At 41.2% G+C, this 18,143-nt stretch overlaps 1 protein-coding gene across 1 annotated transcript; it reads left to right on the top strand.

Annotated features, from left to right (window-relative positions):
* The first annotated feature begins 103 nt into the window (after positions 1-103).
* Positions 104-17,556, top strand: secisbp2l (SECIS binding protein 2-like). Its single transcript, XM_084932949.1, has 18 exons — positions 104-353; positions 3,337-3,539; positions 4,899-5,226; positions 5,345-5,483; positions 6,062-6,285; positions 6,952-6,976; positions 7,126-7,241; positions 7,560-7,670; positions 7,775-7,885; positions 8,491-8,658; positions 8,822-8,963; positions 10,579-10,754; positions 10,836-10,968; positions 11,077-11,239; positions 11,939-12,159; positions 14,048-14,202; positions 14,315-14,534; positions 14,983-17,556. The coding sequence occupies exons 1-18, from the start codon at positions 336-338 to the stop codon at positions 15,576-15,578; spliced, it is 3,249 nt and encodes a 1,082-aa protein (XP_084789075.1). The 5' UTR covers positions 104-335; the 3' UTR covers positions 15,579-17,556.
* The last annotated feature ends 587 nt before the right edge of the window (positions 17,557-18,143 follow it).

Below are 18,143 nucleotides of genomic sequence, written 5' to 3'. Positions count from 1 at the left end.
CTTTCATGTTACTTTGACTTCCCCTTTGAAGATATTTTTGTGCGCTCGTGACGTAAAACGGTTTCCAGTCGCTTGAAACTTTTTGGACCTCAACGGCTTCCGTTCCAGGTGACACCCATTTTCCCCCTGACAGCAGTCCGCTCCTCGACACCAGCTACTCTGCTGAGAGCGCAGCTAGCTGACGCAGCAGCAACAGTTAACGGTGGGGATCTGCTTAGAAACTGGGTGTGAGTGACTGTTGGTTATTAATATTTACAATGAAGAAATTAAAAATACTTCAATCCTGACGTCCACACTGTGGTCGATGACGGTCTGGCGCGGCGTCGGTGACTGACATGGACTCGAGTGACAAGGTACAGTTTATTTCAAATTGGTGGGTTTTTTTTTTGGGTTTTTTTTGGAGTGTTGCTAATGCTTTAGCCTTTAGAAATTGATAAATAACGTTAGTTTATAACATCGAGGCCCCAAAAATTCGGATCCTTTTTGCATTGCTCTTAAAGCGATAGTGTAATTCAAATGGCTTCGTTGCGTAAATGAGCTTTTTGGTGTCATTATTCGTACTAACGCTACAATGAGCTTCGGTGTTTTGTCAAGCGACAGCAATAAAAGCACTCCTCTTATTTGGCTAGGAAGCTAATAGTAAAACGGCTAACGGCATTTAAAGCGTTAAGGGCGATTTTTTTAAAGGTAGCACACGGTGTGTTTGTTCTCTATTGTTCCAGCATTTTTGTTTCTGGTCATTTTTTTTGTCTTGGGAGTATATCTGTGGCAGTACTCCTGTGGTTATGGACAGACTTGCTTAAATGTTAGCACGGCTTGCTAACTAAAGCTAACACCTTTGCTGTTCTTTGAGGGTGCTTTTAGTCTGAGCGATAGGTGGGCGCTAGCAGTACTTTTTTTTTAATTGACTGTGTAATTGTGATCGTAATTTCTTCGAGACTTCAGAAAAAGGTTTCAGTCAGGTGGGTATGTTTGCATGAGTGCTGTTGTCATCGGGGAGGCGGAGAGGTTTCATGGATCGTCAGCAGAGGAATGTCTGGTTCTTCTGCATGTCTGTCATTCCTCTGACGCTGTTAGCTATGCAGAAAGTTGACTTTTCTGTTCGGAGGCTTTTGTTGCCAGTCTCTCAAAATAACCTGGCATCAAAATCGCTCCCTCCTGGTGATTTTTCTGGATGAGACAGGTCAAATACGATCATTTTTTCTAAGAAAATACATGTAACAATGCTGATGATGTTCCTCTCCTTATTTATGTGTAACATTCTCGCTGTCCACCCTGGTTTCAGCACACAATCGCATGCTGTTTGCCGGTGTTTGACAGCAGCTGGTGTGAGAATAAATGCTTGCACAAACAAAGGCTTGTGAGATCAGTAGCCCCCCAGTCCATCATCCCCAAGGGATGCACATCTGGGTCTGACCTCATTGCCCTTTTTTCAATCACAGCTGACGCATTAACCATCTCAAAAACGAGGTTAAATCAAGCTATGAATTCTGACCAGCTATGTCTCCCTTCACATTGTTAGCTGGATTCTCTACTACTGTTCAAAATGCAAGATTCACCCTGAGTGCACACAAGGCCTCCATATTGTGGCTTGGCTGATAATTAGCTTATCCTGTCGTACTGTCCCTACTTTATCCTCTCAAACTTAATCCTGTAACATCATCCTGTCAGCCATAGTATGCAATCGCATACATTTAGACCTACTGCTGTAGTTCTGAACTCTGGTGGAAGTATTGTTCTGGTCATGGACATTGCTACCGTTCTCTGGGGGTCTGTGAGTTTCAGAATCTTTTATGATTCATTTATGGCTGTGTGATCGTCACCAAACTGGCAGAGCAGGCTCCATTTACCATAACTCTCTTTAGATTTAATGAGCTCCATAGGTTACATAACAAAAGGTGGGAACTACCCACAGACAATAGCAGTGGGAGACAATAGCTGTCTGTGACATCCCCTGGCTGCACTGATACTCCATTCATGCATCCCGACCACAGTTTCACAGAAGTGAGGGGCCATCTTTGTACTCTGAACCCTGTCACCTCTCTTCATCTTTTGCAAAATGGCAACTTAGACCAAGGTCTCAGAGGTGTGTCCGGCTCTTGTAAACAATAAAGGAAAAACTAATGACGCACAAGAGGGGTAGTTATATTTGGTCCGTAGTGCTTTACTTAATATTTTGCATTTTGTTAATATTAATCAAATTTATTTCAAATCAGGTCTTTTTTGGGGGGCCTCAGGGCATTAGTGTTTTGCTTATTTTTCACCAGGACCTCTTGTTTGTTTATTTCGTCAGACAAGCATTTAAGGAGCATGTAATAAGCTGTAAAGCGTCTTTTTGATGACATGATATTAAGTAAAGTTTTTGACTTCTACTTTGAATGCAAATTACTTCCAGACAAATGGCAAAGGAAACATTTTTAGAAGAGTTTGGAACTGAACTGATAACTTATATTTTGCTTAATTTTTTAAAATTATTGTAACGTTCAAGGCCTCAAACATTAGCTTTGAATGTATGACCGCTATTGCCCTAAAAATAAAAATGAATAGACATTGCTAGTTAGGGAACACCCATTATCAATGACATAAATGTGTCATAAAAATATTCCAAACTCCTCTTTGCGTCAGTCGACCATATAAACGGCAAGTGTTCTGTGTATGTCTCCCTTCCAGCTGGGTGTTAAGTCATATTTGATCTCAATGAAGTTTTATGTCCTTGTGTTAAGGCCCTCCTGTTTGTTTGTTTTTTGTTTGTTTGTTTTGTTTTTTAGCTCTTTAAGACTGTAAACCAACAGGAACTGTATGAGGAAATGTGTGGCATAGTTTATGATTACTACAAAACACATAACACTGGTCAGTCTGCTGGTAGTCAGTGAATTGCACTTTGTCTCTTTTGGATGTTTGCTGCTATAGTATTAATGTTCCTGGGTATAAATTGTCCTCTGTCAGTGTTGTTTTGCAGTGTTTTTAGAATTAAGGTTGTAAAGTGTTTCCATTAGCTAGAATTTTTTTTAACGTGAGAGCGATAGCTTATCAATCATCACAAACCTGCCCGAGCAGAGAACATAGAAGGGTTTTCATGATTATATTGTTATGGCCTGTTGCTTCATTCTACAGCTATCTCAAGTAGGTGTGGGGTTGCAATAACAGTACAATAATGTTATTCGTTGCTCTCTTTAGTTACATGTGTGGAAAATGTGATCAGCTGGCTCAGTGACTGGTTAGAATTTGACAAATAGATCTTAGGTGGAGATATGTTTCCGTCTTCTCATGGAGCCAAATATTGTCTGACTTTGCTCAGCATCTGTCATTAATCTTTCTTCATTCATCTCTGTGCAGAATGTGAAGCTTTCACCTGAAGTGGAACCGTTCATCCCACAGAAGAAAGGTCTTGACGGATCACTAGTCAGCATGAGTCTTTCTGGCGAGGCAGGTGGAGGAGGGGGCGGAGGCATAGGAGGCAGTGGAGGGGTGGAAAGTACTCCCATTCCAAGCTACCTCATCACCTGCTACCCTTTCGTCCAGGAGAACCAACCCAACAGGTAGTGTTACTCTCCCAAAATGAGGGGACATTTGGGAATGGTTGAAACCTTTAAGGCGGAAACCCCAACTCTTGTCTCTGAGCTGATGGGACTGGTGGTTCTAGTTCAGGATAATTATGGATTTTTCCAGTGTTGCTAGTGTTGAAATATCGCGCGCGCCCCCCCCCCCCCCTGTAGCATTGTGGGAAGTCTGGTGACTTTTGAACTGCATAAGAACAATCTGCTCTCTTCTAAACTGTTCACCACTACTTCTATTTTTGGAGTAACTCATTTATTCTTTGTCACTAAAGTCATTGAAAAAAACACACATTTCATTCCCAATGTTGTGCTTCACAAAACGAGATGCTGATCAGATCCTTGAAACAATGCGCTGATTCTGAACCATTACATTGCCCTGTACTGTAAGACTGTTTAATTATGAATGGAAACCTCCATAGCTTTAGAGAGTTTATATCGAGGGGTAATCTGTGTTTCCAGTCCCTCTTTCTTTGTCCTGAGTGATCTGTTATATCCTGCGAACATCCGTTCTTTTGTTTCCTTCCCTACAATTTGAATGCAAGGAAATGCCCACTATAGCAGGCTGGCTGTGAAAATGTCAACTGGATCGTTATCACCATTTGTGTATTTTGTGCATGTACCCTCTTACAAACCAGCATTACATATGATAACCTTTCCATTATAGCCCTCTTATTTTGTAGAGGACATATTAATCAGTTGTCCCAGCAGTGCTACATGTTTAAAAAAAAAAAAACGAAGACACGTTTTAAACACTGCAAACAAAGTCCACAAAGTAGAGATGCATTGGTATATAAAAAACAAATTTCAGTATTTGCCGATATTTAGCTAACTGACTGTTAGTATTATCGGTAAAAGGGAACAGCATTTACCAGTGTCAGTGGGCAATATTTAATTGTGTCACATCAGCCTTGCAGTAGTTGAACTTTCAAAGATGGTTTGAAGAGGTGAAGACTCTTAAAACATCAGGCCAGAATTCCAGGATTGGTGCATCCCCAGTGCAGATATGTACACAATGCAGTGATGAATGCCAGAAAGAGTTATACAGAGTATTTATTTCTCTTTCATATACCATATACCTACTTGGCTGTTAGTTGACCTGTGTTAAGATGACATCTAGCTCGTGCAATGTTCTGTGGCGTACTGTATGTTGTTGTTTAGTGTGCTCTGGGAAGGGAGTATTGTTCTGTTTAAGTTGTTACAGAAAAATTTGAGCTGGCTTTAGACAACTTTCCACAAAAACCCTGTGGTGGAGAAGACATGCTTGATTTTCATGGTTGCGTTTAGTTGAAAGGGTGTAATATTGGTAATAATCCAACATGTCATTTTTCTGCTGCTCCACAGGCAACATCCCATGTATAATGGAGGAGAGCTGCGCTGGCAGCAGCCTAACCCTACCCCTGGTGGTCCATACCTGGCCTACCCAATCTTGTCTTCTCCCCAGCCGCCTGTCTCTAATGACTACGCTTACTACCAAATCATGCCTGCGCCATGCCCACCTGTGATGGGCTTCTACCAGCCCTTCCCTGGCACCTATCCAGGTCCAGTACAAGCTGGAGTGGTCAGTCCTGTGTCTGCAGATGTCAGTGAAAGACCCATGGCACTGGGGCCAGCATATGGAATGACCAGTCAGCGGGGGAGAGGCATGGTCCGGTCTAATGTTCTCCCAAAGGTGCAGAAGCTCAACAGCTTTATTTGGATTTTGTTCTACTGATGTTATTCCACACTAAAACGTTTGCCCCCATTTATCTCTATCAACTTTGTGAGAATGCCCTATCTTTGTTCTACAGCAACATTTGGGTGTGTGCCAGCCTACAAGAGGTCGTCGGCCTCCAACCAGGAGTGTAGCTGTACAGAAGGAGGTGTGCACCTTAGGGCCGGATGGCAGGACTAAAACCGTAATGTTGGTGGATGCAGCACAGCAGACCGGTACGAATACTGTGGCTATAATTAAAGATATGTTTAATTCCTAGCACTCAGGCTGTATGCAGGATGTATGTAACAATAAACAATGTCAAATAAGAAAGACTTTTAAGTCTGAAGACTGAATAATCTGAGTTCAAATATGACTAAGGTCAGTCATGTTCCTTTTTTTCCTATCACTTGAAGGAAGCTGAAGTTGAACACATTCCAGACTTTGTTAGAGTTGATTGCTTTACGTAACAACAAGACTCTTTCCTGTCAGCGAGGAAGTAGGACACAATACCAGTAAGAGCTGTGTCTAGTCCTACAGGTTGATGATGGTGATGACTGTGCTTCTAAAAAAAATAAAAACAAAAAAAAGTGGAATGCTGATTTTCTAGTTAGAGAGGTTAACCTTTCGCAGACAAGTATGTCAGCAATATTTCTTTTGCTTGAGTGAGCTAACAAGCCTGTTTAAATAGTTTGACTCCACAGCTGGGATTTTATAACCATATAATAATAAAATGTCACATTGATGGTCGGAGTAAAGTTGACTGAAGTTTTATTACATTTGACGGTCTAAGTTTCCTCTACCTTGTCCTCAGATTTCCCAGGTGAGGTATCAGGGCGTTGTGCTGCCGAGCGAGTAAGTCCTCTGCTGTGGAAAAACCGAACAAAGAGAAGACGGGCTTCCCATCCAGCTGAAAGCTACAACGAGACTGGTGCAAGTGAAGCCGATATAGACAGTGATAGCGGCTACTGTAGCCCCAAACATAACCAGGGAACCGGGGCGATGCAAAGAACAGCAGAGAACACCGCAGCACCCATGGTATGTTGCCTACTGACAAAGTCCTCCAAAACCAATACACTTATCTTTGAAATATATATTTTATCAGCAAAGGATATTTTTAACTCTAATCATGTGAAGGATAAAATAAACAAAGCTGCACAGATGTAAGATGGGAAGAGGAAGTTGAATATTTTTAAAGTCACACCGAAAGGTCAGTTACAGTGTCTCTAGCTTTAGTAATGTGATATCTGTCAAAATATGTTCTGATGTGTACTTAGAGTGGAACTTAAATGATTGCTTTAGAGCAACACACAGCCTAGAAGCTGCATAAGCCTAAGGACTAATGAGCGAAAGTGATAGGTAGCATGTACATTTTTCATCAGATGTAGCTTAAATTAATTTACAATTTTATAGTAAAGGTGCTGAGGGCACTTTGAATCGGAGGATTTGTTTTTGTTATACTTGGAAAAAGTATAATAAAAGTATAATGTAGTATAAAGTGCCACATTTCCAAATTTCTCTTTTAGTCCATTTTTTCTTTTTCATGTTTGCTATTATAGTTATAATAGAGCCAATTTAAGTATATAGCAGAGCTAACACCAATGAGGGAGCTGTACTAAAGTCTTTAAATTAATTTGCCCACGTAGTGAAACACACAAATGGCTCAGCTTTTTTTTTTTTTTCTTTTGTCTGTGTGTGTTATAGGGAGTAGAGGCTGGTGTAATGACTGGTAAGTTTGGCCTAAGATATTTACTGAGCTCAATTTCACTTTGTGTTTTATACTGATATTTATTACGTATCCTGTAGTTATTGTATTAAAAAGGATGGAGGTGCTCCTTTTGTATGAGAAATACTTTTTCCCCCCTTTATATTTACTAGCAGGTACCTGGGTAAATGTAGCATCTCAGGCTACCTCAAAGTCCTGGGTGGACAGAAACGGTCAGTTTCACAGAGCAGATCAGAGGAAGAATCCCGAGCAGAGAAACTTCTCACAGGTAAAATAGATCCCAGTGGAGCAGAGACAGACTTGTTCTGCATAACGTACTTTAAAGAGAAATAATTGTCATGTTTCAAAATTACATAAATCATTAGCATTCTTTTTTTTTTTTGTTGCCATTTTTAGATGCCTTGAAATACTGAGTCAGCTATATGTGTGAATTAGTTTATTTTGCTATTTTTGCTCTGGCCTCCTTTCCCAACAAGTTCCCCTCCTTTGATACTAGCTACACAAATAGACCGGGGTTGAGAAACTTGTTGAATACCAGTGGTACCCTGTCTGACTGGTGTGTTCACTCTCTGTTTCTGCCTTTCAGGATTACCACAGTGGGTGTCAAGGGCGTATGCCACTCAACCAGTCGGAACAAAGACATCCGCCAGTAGCAGTCACAGGCACAGACCTCACTCCAGAGCCCCTCTACTTTGAGGTGAGCGAGTGTTATCTGTGAATATCTCAGTACTGTTACCATGACATGTCTTTTTTTTAGAGAATTTGAATTTTGTGCCAAATGGATTTCTGTGGATTTGCTAGGATGAAGATGAGTTTCCAGATCTTGCTTCTGGTGGGGCCGCTCAGCGCAGCAACAAACCAGAATCAGCTCCAGCTCAGACACATACGCAACCTAAGCTGCCCAAAAACCTGGTAAGGCAAAACCCCTTTTGAACACAGTTCTCTGTGCCATCATTTGAATATAAGGGCTGTGTATGTGTCCTTCTTATATCAGGCAGCGATACCATCCCTGACATAAAACATGAACAGATTTGCCATTGTACTTTTTCTACATTAATAGTTAAATGTGATTTAAATAAGCAATTTATTTTATTTTTTATCTAAAAAAATAGGAAATGCAAACTTTTTGATATAGATGGATAACTATTACTTCATACTTTGTGTATATAGGAAAGTGTCCAGCAAGATTTCTTTATCTAACTAGTGCCAGTGCACATCACCTCCTTAAATAAGTACAAACATTTGGGGTGTGTCCTCCTACTCCCCATCACTCAGTTGTGACACCATTATGTCTTTCAGTGTGTAAATGTAGTTGATAATTGAAATTGTACATGATTGGGGAAAAATTGAGAGTACAGTTAAGATGTACCAAATCACACACAGGGTGGAAAAATTGTTTTCTGACAGCTGGACATTTTGTTGTTGTTGTCCCCTGATGGTTGTGTATCAATGCAGCCAAATCACCAAATATTGTATTGGGAAATCTTTGCTAATGTGTGCATCTACTGTCATAACAGCTGGAAAATCTGCCAGAAAACTCCCCTATCAACATTGTACAGACACCCATCCCCATCACCACTTCTGTTCCCAAGAGGGCCAAAAGCCAGAGGAAAAAGGCTCTTGCTGCTGCCTTGGCCACTGCACAGGAATATTCTGAAATCAGCATGGAGCAGAAGAAACTACAGGTATGATCTCTGCTTATGTTCCCTGGGCTGGAACAGGCTGGAACTCACCACTTCATGGCCTTAAAGTATTATATTATTATTTTTAGCACACAAACCTGGTATTCTTCAGTTGTAATTAACCTTTTAAAATTCTATGTACTTTTTGTCTCTTGTCATCTGACAGGAAGCTTTTATCAAAGCAGCAGGGAAAAAGAGCAAAACCTCTGTGGAGCTTGACCTGGGAGACATGCTGGCAGCTTTGGAGAAACAACAGCAGGCTATGAAAGCCAGGCAACTCACCAATACCAAGCCACTGTCTTTTACAGGTATCGGGAAAGTTAATCATATAATATAAAATATAAAAATGCGTTTTCAATCTGGATTTAAAAACCATCACTGATGTCGATTGCCTAATGTGAAGAGGAAGATTATTCCAAAGCTTAGGAGCCACAATAGAGAACGCTCGGTCTCCTCTCAGTTTCAACCGTGATTTGGGGACTCAGAGCAACAGCTGCTCAGCTGACCGGAGCGAACGAGTGGGGACATAGGGCTTCAGCAAATCAGACAGATACGCAGGTGCCAGACCATTTAAAGATTTAAAAACCAATAAAAGCACTTTAAAATGAATCCTAAATTCAATTGGAAGCCAGTGCAGGGAGGCCAGAACCGGAGTAATGTGCTCAAATTTCCTTTTACCAGATAAAAACCGTGCCGCAGCATTCTGTACTAGTTGCAGGCGTGTCAGAGTGCCCGGTCCAACCCCTATTAAAAGGGAGTTACAATAATCCAAGCGTGAGGTTATAAAAGCGTGGATAACAGTCTCCAAGTCACGCCTTGAAAGAAAAGGTTTAACCTTCGACAGACGCCTGAGTTGATAGAATGACGATTTCACCACCCCATTCACGTGGCCATCAAAGGTAAGTGCAGAGTCGATTTTTAACCCAAGATTGGTAATCGAGCTCTTCAGGTGAGGGGTCAGAGCAGCAAGGTCAACATCAGGGATATCAGAGGAACGATTCGGGCCAAACAGAATTACTTCCGTTTTACGTTCGTTGAAATTTAAAAAGTTTTGAGCCATCCATGACTTAACATCACTAAGGCAATCAAGCAGGAGTCTAATTTGGGAGCTATCAGAATGACTGAAAGGAAAATAAAGCTGGCAATCATCAGCATATAGATGAAATGAAACTTTATGTTTACGAAAGATCTCACCCAGTGGCAGGAGATACAATGAAAACAGTAATGGCCCAAGAATAGATCCCTGTGGTACACCCCATGGCAGAGGGGCCACAGAGGACAATGACGAGCCCAACTTAACACAGAAGCTCCTGTTTGAGAGATATGATTTTATCCACAGGAGTGCAGATGAACTCTTTCATTCCATTAATTATACCCATATGATGGATGTGAACATATGCAGCAAAGCATTCAACAGCTATGAGATCCCTTTGTATATCCTGTGACGTTTTGCATACAGCACGAGAGGAAACGTCTTTCCTAAAGCATTTGTTACTGTTCTTAGTGGACATGGATCTTTGGCATTAATTCTACTGCAGTTTGTCGTGTGTTTTCAGGCAGTTTGCAGGATAAATCTGAAGTACTGCATTTAACAACTATGTAGCAACTGGCTGCTTTGAGTTACAAGCTCTTTGCCTTCTGCTGTGCATAAAGTGCAGGAAACTTCAAGCTGCACACAGTGGGGAGCAGCTGTGATTGGCATGTGGTCGAAGTTAGGCAGCACTTAATTTGCTTTGCATTTTTTTAATTGGCAGAAGATGGAATTTAAATGTTGCCCACCTGCTCATGTTCATGTAATTGCAGGAAGCAAAAATCGTGATCAAGATAAAAATTTGATTTGTCATGCAGCCTTGAACCAAACATCACGACCCCTATGTTCACACACATGTACATATACTTAGATTTCATTCTCTTTGTCTGCAGTTGGAACAACTACTCCTTTCCACTGCTCAGGCTTTACCAGTGTGCCGTCTATGTTGAGGGGTCATCAGCAGTCGCACTCGACCCCGCATAATGCCTTGGACTCCACTGCACCTCGTATAAAGAGAGGGAAGGAGAGAGAGATCCCCAAAGTCAAACGACCAACAGCCCTCAAGAAGGTTAATAATTTAAGAAAGTATATTAAAGTTCTCTTTAAGTACCTTTGTGTTAGACATTATTTTTTCTCTTTGTTTATGTAGATTATTTTGAAGGAACGTGAGGGGAAGAAAGGGAAGCCATGTGCAGAACAAGAGTCATCAAGTCATGACGAACATGGGGATGAGTGTCTACATTTTACTGATGATCTTACGCAAGAGCCTGCTTCTCAGGAAGGTCAGTGTCATTACCAAGAAGTGAAGTAATTCAGTACCCACGCTTTTCTTTTTTTAATCCGTTATAAAGTTCCTCATTCTTATTTGTGGTCTGTTTTTTGTGATCCAGAAAATGGTCTGAGTGTGCCCAGTGATACATCCCTTTCCCCAGCCAGTCAGAACTCTCCTTACAGCATCACCCCAGTGTCCCAAGGTTCTCCTGCCAGCTCGGGTATCGGAAGTCCCATGGCTTCAAATGCCATCACAAAGATCCACAGCCGACGTTTCAGAGAGTAAGTGCTCACTATTACCCCGCGTGAACTGAAAAACTGTGACTATCGAATGGGGCAGACCTTTAGTAAGAAATGCCTGGAATGTCTGCAAAAACCCAGTGTGGTAACAAAACTGGTTAGTCAAGCAAATACTTGCCCCACTCAAAAATCACAGAGCCTCGGCTTGTAAGACGCATACTCTGAATGTTATCGGGTGTTTTTAAGGGCGGATCTGTACAATAAAGAATTGTAGAGTATGGCACAGATGCTGAGCGCATTGTCCTCTCTCGGTAAAAATGTATGCCAGCGGTCACAAATACAGCATTGTCCCTCTCTGGCCCCTGATGTGGGCCTATTGTGCCAACCAACTCGTCTAGAACAGATTTAGCTTTTAAGTCTTCAAAAGGCCTCTGTAGCCACGCTCCTCCTCTCAGCTATGACCCCCAGGACACTTGTTCCTCAGACCACACCAGTAGAACTTCCAGTAGCAAAGTATAGTAGCATAAGCATCATGAACAAAGAGGCAAACAAAGCTGTCATGAAGAGCTGCATAAACTTTGAAAGTCATTTAAAGCCTTGTAGGACATAAGTTAGTCCCAAGTAGATATCTCCTAGTCCTTTTTTGTTAGCCATAAGACACTCTTCAATTAACTGTTACAATTAAAAGAAGGTTTAGCATTTTATTGTCATTTTCTTTATTTCTCCTTCCCTCTTCTGCAGGTACTGTAACCAAGTGCTGAGCAAGGAGATCGACGAGAGCGTGACTTTGCTGCTACAGGAACTGGTTCGCTTCCAGGAGCGAGTCTACCAGAAGGATCCGACCAAGGCTAAATCCAAGCGTCGCCTGGTCATGGGTCTCAGAGAGGTCACCAAGCACATGAAGCTTCATAAGATTAAGTGTGTCATCATCTCTCCCAACTGTGAGAAGATTCAGGCCAAAGGTGATTATTGCAGTACTACCTCCAGCATCAAGCCATATTAGGTCATATTGTCTAAGGTCTGACCAGCTGAGCTGCCAATAGGTTTGAGTTCATGTGATTATTTGTTAATATATTTATGTTGCAATTGGAAATCAGTCACATGTTGCAGCTAACAGAGAAATGTCTGTTTTTAAGGACCATTACAGCAGTTTTCATATTTTAGCTCTCCACCCTGTTTTAATTCACTGTTTGTGGCCTAATAGTCATTTTCAGAAACAACAAAAAAATAAATGATAAAAAAAGCTATATAAAAAAACTATACTACTTATTTAGCACTAAACAGCTCACACACTAACTGAGCAATGACGAAGCTCAACCAAAAATGGATTTAAGAAGGGGAATGCAGTACCTGTGTTTGCTAGGCCAATGTGGTTATTTTGTTGCCACAAGATATTAGAGGTACTATTGCATTACCACAAGTAATGTAGTAATGTGTGACCATAAGATCAAATGCACATAGCCACATGTTAGTAATGCTTGGCCACAAGATATGTCATTTCCTGCTGGCCATACTGGGCAAGCTCTGCAGTTATTATTATATGAAAGCCAGTTTATCTGCTTTAGATTCATTATATTTTTTGAGATCTAATTAGGGCAGGTTACCATCACTGATTTCTACAACTAATTCAATTCTGATTCACAAGGTCTCGATTTCATTTGATTCTATTCGATTTTGACTCGGACAGTCAGAAAAATCAGAATTATGAGCATTTGTCTTGGACTTGTACTATCCAAACCTTGTAAATTAAAAATATTTAATTCCAAATTATTTGACTATTTCTTTGCAATTAGATCGTTTACACCGAGTTTGTATGTACAAAAGCAGAGCTGACACTTGTTAGACTTAATCAGAGGTGCAAGCATCACAGCAGATGCCTTTGTGTCAGAGTAATTGAGGATAAAACCAAAAAATATGAAGGAGATTTTCCTGGCCAGGCTTTTTATAGCAGATAAGCACCTTGAAAATATTCTGCAGTAGATCAAAAACGGAAGGAAGTGAAGCAGAGCAAAGTTACAGAGGTTTTATTAGAGACACAGCAAAGTGCTTTGTGATTTGGCATCATTTGTAAAGGTTTACATTTCTTCAGTACTGAACAGCAGAAATTAGGCTTTCTTGTCGGGGAGAAAAAAAAAAACCCAACACTGAACACAAAAGTAGACTTGACCATAAAAAGCAAACAGATCTTTGATGGGAATCTGGTCTTGAAGTCAAGTGACAGAGAGGAGGAAGTGTGATTGTTATCATGGTGGGAGTAAAATGGCAAAAGTAAGAGGGAATACATGACAATGTTTTTCAAACATGACGCGTAGTTTTGGTTTTCTTCTGCTGCTGGTTCAGTGAATTTTGGTCAGAGAGTAACAAAACGTGCAGTTTGGGAATCTGTGAGATATCGTCTTTCACCACCCGACGGCATGTCCGCGTATGTGCCGTTGTGTGACCGGGGGAGTCTGCGCTTTGTGTTTACGTTTTTGCGCAGAGTCTGTTTACCCGCTCTTTAATTGTTTGCTGTTTTAGCTATCTGGCTGTTGTTGAAATCGTTTTGTGAGCTTTAAAGATTCTGGTGTTTCTGGCAAAATACATTTATATTTAAAAATCCATGCATTGTACTGTGTGCATATTTTATTTATTTTACCACGGTGTATTAACCCGTGATCGTCACTCATGTCACTGTGGGAGCTCCAAATGTAATGTTTCTACTGTGTGTGTGTGTGTGTGTGTGTGTGTGTGTGTGTGTGTGTGTGTGTGTGTGTGTGTGTGTGTGTGTGTGTTGGTTTTTTGTTTTGTTTAGTTTTCTCTTCTTCCCAAGTGTGATACATTTGAGTCACTGATTGTTTTTCTGTGCTGCAGGTGGTTTGGATGAAGCTTTATACAATGTAATTGCAATGGCCAGGGAGCAGGAGATCCCGTTTGTGTTCGCCTTGGGCAGAAAAGCTCTCGGACGCTGTGTCAACAAGCTGGTGCCCGTTAGTGTTGTGGGCATTTTCAACTATTCTGGAGCTGAGGTAGGACACTCATGTCATTTTAAACCTTTATCCACATAATCTGCCCAAGTTGGTGATGATGATGAGCTCTCTGTATCTTTTTGTTTGTTGTTTTTTTAAATGCCTTTCTCAGGGACTCTTCAACCATTTAGTTTCTTTAACCGAAGAGGCTAGGAAGGCCTACAAGGACATGGTGTCCGCTCTGGAGCAGGAGCAGGCTGAGGAGGCTCTGAAGAATGACAAGAAGGTCCCTCATCACATGGGGCATTCCCGCAACCACTCTGCTGCTTCAGCCATCTCCTTTTGCTCCATCTTCTCTGAGCCCATCTCAGAGGTTAATGAAAAGGAATATGGTAAGCCCTGTTTCTGTTTCTTTACTATTTGTTTTATGTTATCAGTGTTATCAAAGAACCTCTTTGGCAGTAGTAGCTGGTTGGAGTAGAGTTCTGTTTATCTAAATGTACAGTATACTAGTTGTTACAAACCTAGGTTTAAAGGTCGAACAGAATTTTCTGTGGATAAATCCTGGGGATGGTGAGATGATTAATGGGGAAACAAGGTAGGCAACACTAAGGTTTAGAGAAATATGGTTGTTTTCTTCGACTTTTCATTAATTTAGACTTTTTTCCTGAATAAAATTCAGATAGTTCTATTTGGAAGTATTAACAACTCAAACATGTGAAAGGTTGGGGACCACTGGTGTAATGTTTTAAGATATTGTGTAGTTTATTGAGTTACTTTCCTCACCTGTAATGTTGGTGATCTGAGAAAATGGACCATGTGGTTGTATTTTTCCTTCAGAGACCAATTGGAGGAGCATGATGGAGACTTCTGATGCCCCAGAGCCTGTAGACAGCGAGCTGAGTCGCCCTTCACCCTTAACAGGCACCCAGAGAGACAGTCAGGCCCCGCCAGTTACCAACAACACCGCCCCTCTTGGCGCTACCGTTCCCCAGCCCAGGGCTCCGGCTCCAGAGAGAGATGAGGTCCGAGCTGACGACAGGCTGGAGCTGGCCTCTCAGCAGAGCACAGAGACAGGCTCGTTGGATGGAAGCTGCAGGGGGCCGCTGAACTCATCCATCACTTCCACCACTTCCACCCTGGTTCCTGGGATGTTGGAGGAGGCTGAGGAAGAGGAGGAGGAGGAGGAGGACTACACTCCTGAACCCATTTCTGTAGAAGTGCCCACTCTGAGCAGCCGCATTGAATCCTGGGTGTCCAAGACCCTGGAAAACCTCCAGCTGGGAAAGAGCCAAGAAAGTACTGAAGAGGAGGAGGAAGAAGATGGAGAGGAGAGGGTACAGAGTGAGGATGATGAGGACCTTGATTCAGCAGAGATCACTAAGACAAAGATGGAAGGCAAAGAACAAGCGGAGGCTAAAAAGCCCACTGGTTGAAATCACTTACACACGTACATTCCCTCCCTCTCACACATCCCTCTTCACAGCAACCAGCAGCCCTCCTCCTTTGTGTCTAGCCCCTGACACAAGTCATAATCTCAGGTATCCACCCAGCTGACCAATGCTCTCTCACTCACTCACACACACACACACACACTCACACATTACAGAGAAACTGACCAACGTAAAACCACACAGAGTCACAGACCAAACAGCTAACAAAGTCTGAGGGTTATAGATTCACACCAAAACTCATCTGATGATTTTAAAAGGATGCCCTCTTTATTTTTCTTTTCATTTTTTTTTTTTTTTTTGGCCCCATAACCTGCAACACTTGAATATAGGGTGGAGCGTTCCCTCCTCCACAGCTGAACTCTTTCAGAGTCAGGAACATTTGTGGGAGCGAGCGATGAGCGCTCAATGACGTTGAGCTGGTGTCTGCAGCTCACAGAGGAGGAAGGTTGGAACCTTTCAACTCACATCTTAACTTTATTCAGAGCTCGGAGGGTTTTCAGCTCTGCAAGTATTTGTGTGTTTGTGTGTGCGCTTTGGAGGCACAGTTTGCATTTATTTTGCTCTGTCCTTTGGCTTTAGCTATGTAAATAATGTGTGTGTTTGTGTGTTTAATTTCACCTCACTGCTCCAGGAGGAAAAGAGAGAGAGAGGGCGTTTCTTTATAACTGCTTAGTTGGCAATTAGCTTTCATCACCGAATATTACAGTGTCAGGGGTTCTGTCTTTGTACCAAAACCACTCCCGCGCATCAGTTGTCTGTGTTTTTTAATGTTTAAATAAATAAGTGTCTCATTCTGTATTCAGATGATTTAAATTACTTAACTTCTAAGAAGCAAATCAAGCTTTGTGAATATAACCTTGTCTAGGTGGTTCTACTACAATATGTAATGTTTTGTCATATTGATCTTGCCTATTGTCAAATTATTTGGGGTTTGTTTTCCTCTGAATGGAGTCCTAGTTCCTAGATGCTGTCCATGCTTCATAAAAAAAACAAAACAAAGAAAAATGCTCCTGTTTTTTTTCCACTCACTCGTGTTCTCTGATGGCGGGGCTCTCAAGCTGTCTCTTACCAAGGTTCCTAGCATCATTATCATCAACACTGAGATCTTTAATCAATCCCGAAAGTACATTTTTCCCTAGTAAATTATGAGAGACACAACTTGGTTGTTACTTTCTCAATAGTAAAGCACTGAGCCTGTGTGTGTAGTTTACAGCTTCATGAAATAATTGGGAAACTGGATGCTGGAAGACAAACATGTGAACTAAAGAAATTTGTCTTTGCCCCCCCCCCCCCAACCAACATTTGATTAAAACTAAAATCCTCAGTGCTTCACTACCGCTAGTTAAATAAGTCATCACCAAGTCATGCACATACCTTTGTAAATATAATTGTACAAAGGAGATTTTGATTTTGCATTGTATTAAAAAATACAATCATCCTATTCTTCAAGCCATTTGGTAGGTTAAACATTGTAATAGTTGGAATCCAATTAGATAAAAGTATTCGATCGTGAATCATGGAGAGGTGTTGGCCCGTCGATAGTGATGCAGTACGTCAGGCTGTATGCAATGTGGAGATGGGACGCGACGGTGTACTGAATATTATACTTGGGATTTTGAAAGTATTTCTAGTTTGATTCAAGGTACGCTGTGTAGGCATTTTTTTGGTATGACTTCCATCAAAGTGTTTAAACTATGTTATTTGACAGCAAATGTGTTTTTTGCACTATGTAAATACAGTACTGGTAAAGGTCTTGTAACTAATGTGAACAAAGAAAAAAAAAATGGTTCAATGAAGTACTTTTTTCAGCGTGTTCCTCATCTTTACATGGATATTTAAGATGGTCTCCTTAAGACTGTACATCATTAACAGCATTGTTAGAGGCTGTTTCTCATTACCCTGTTGTCACTCTTAACCTATGGACTGATGATTAACATCATTAAAATGTTGTTTAAGAAAATCTTCTGACTGGTGCCTCATCTTCTCTCCATTGTTAACCTAATTTGGGTTTATTTATAAAGAGCCAAATGTGTGTTCTTTCATAAACACATGCAGCCTGAAGATCCCCACAAAGAAAGAAAAATGATCACAATAACAAGGTTAAAAGAACCAAACAATAAGTTTTAAACCAATAAAAGATGAAAAAGTCTAGAAATTAGATTAGATGAACAAGTTAAAAGTTAAAATGAATGCCAAATGACTGAAAACACTGCACAAGAGATGAAAAGGAACAACAGAATTAATCCGCTATGAGTTTCATAATAAAAGTGATTTTGCTCTTGTGGTCATAAAGGGATGGACATGTTAGCAGAAACACTCAAGTAGACTGTTGTGTTTCAATGACACCTAAAACAAAACCTTACGCCACCGCCAGCTTGAACTGTTGATGCAAGAAAGTGAGACTCATGAGAGAAGGCAACATTTTTCCAATCTTGTCAAATTTTGGTGAGCCTGTGTAACCTGTAGCTCACGAACGCTGCACGTGGTGTGCTCTTCTGCTGCTTCAGGGTTCAATATGTTGTGCATTCAGAGATGCTCTTCTGCATA

The sequence above is a fragment of the Perissodus microlepis genome, chromosome 1 (assembly GCF_051167445.1).
Source record: "Perissodus microlepis isolate ML-2025 ecotype Zambia chromosome 1, ASM5116744v1, whole genome shotgun sequence".
NCBI lineage: Eukaryota > Metazoa > Chordata > Actinopteri > Cichliformes > Cichlidae > Perissodus > Perissodus microlepis.
Note: the sequence above shows the minus strand (reverse complement) of the source record. Positions and strands in the feature narration are given on the sequence as shown.

What these genes read in the sequence shown, in the direction of transcription:
- secisbp2l (XM_084932949.1), top strand. An exon ending in GACCAACAGCCCTCAAGAAG is followed by an intron (nt 10,755 to 10,835) that starts GTTAATAATTTA and finishes TTGTTTATGTAG; the next exon opens with ATTATTTTGAAGGAACGTGA. An exon ending in GGTTAATGAAAAGGAATATG is followed by an intron (nt 14,535 to 14,982) that starts GTAAGCCCTGTT and finishes TTTTTCCTTCAG; the next exon opens with AGACCAATTGGAGGAGCATG.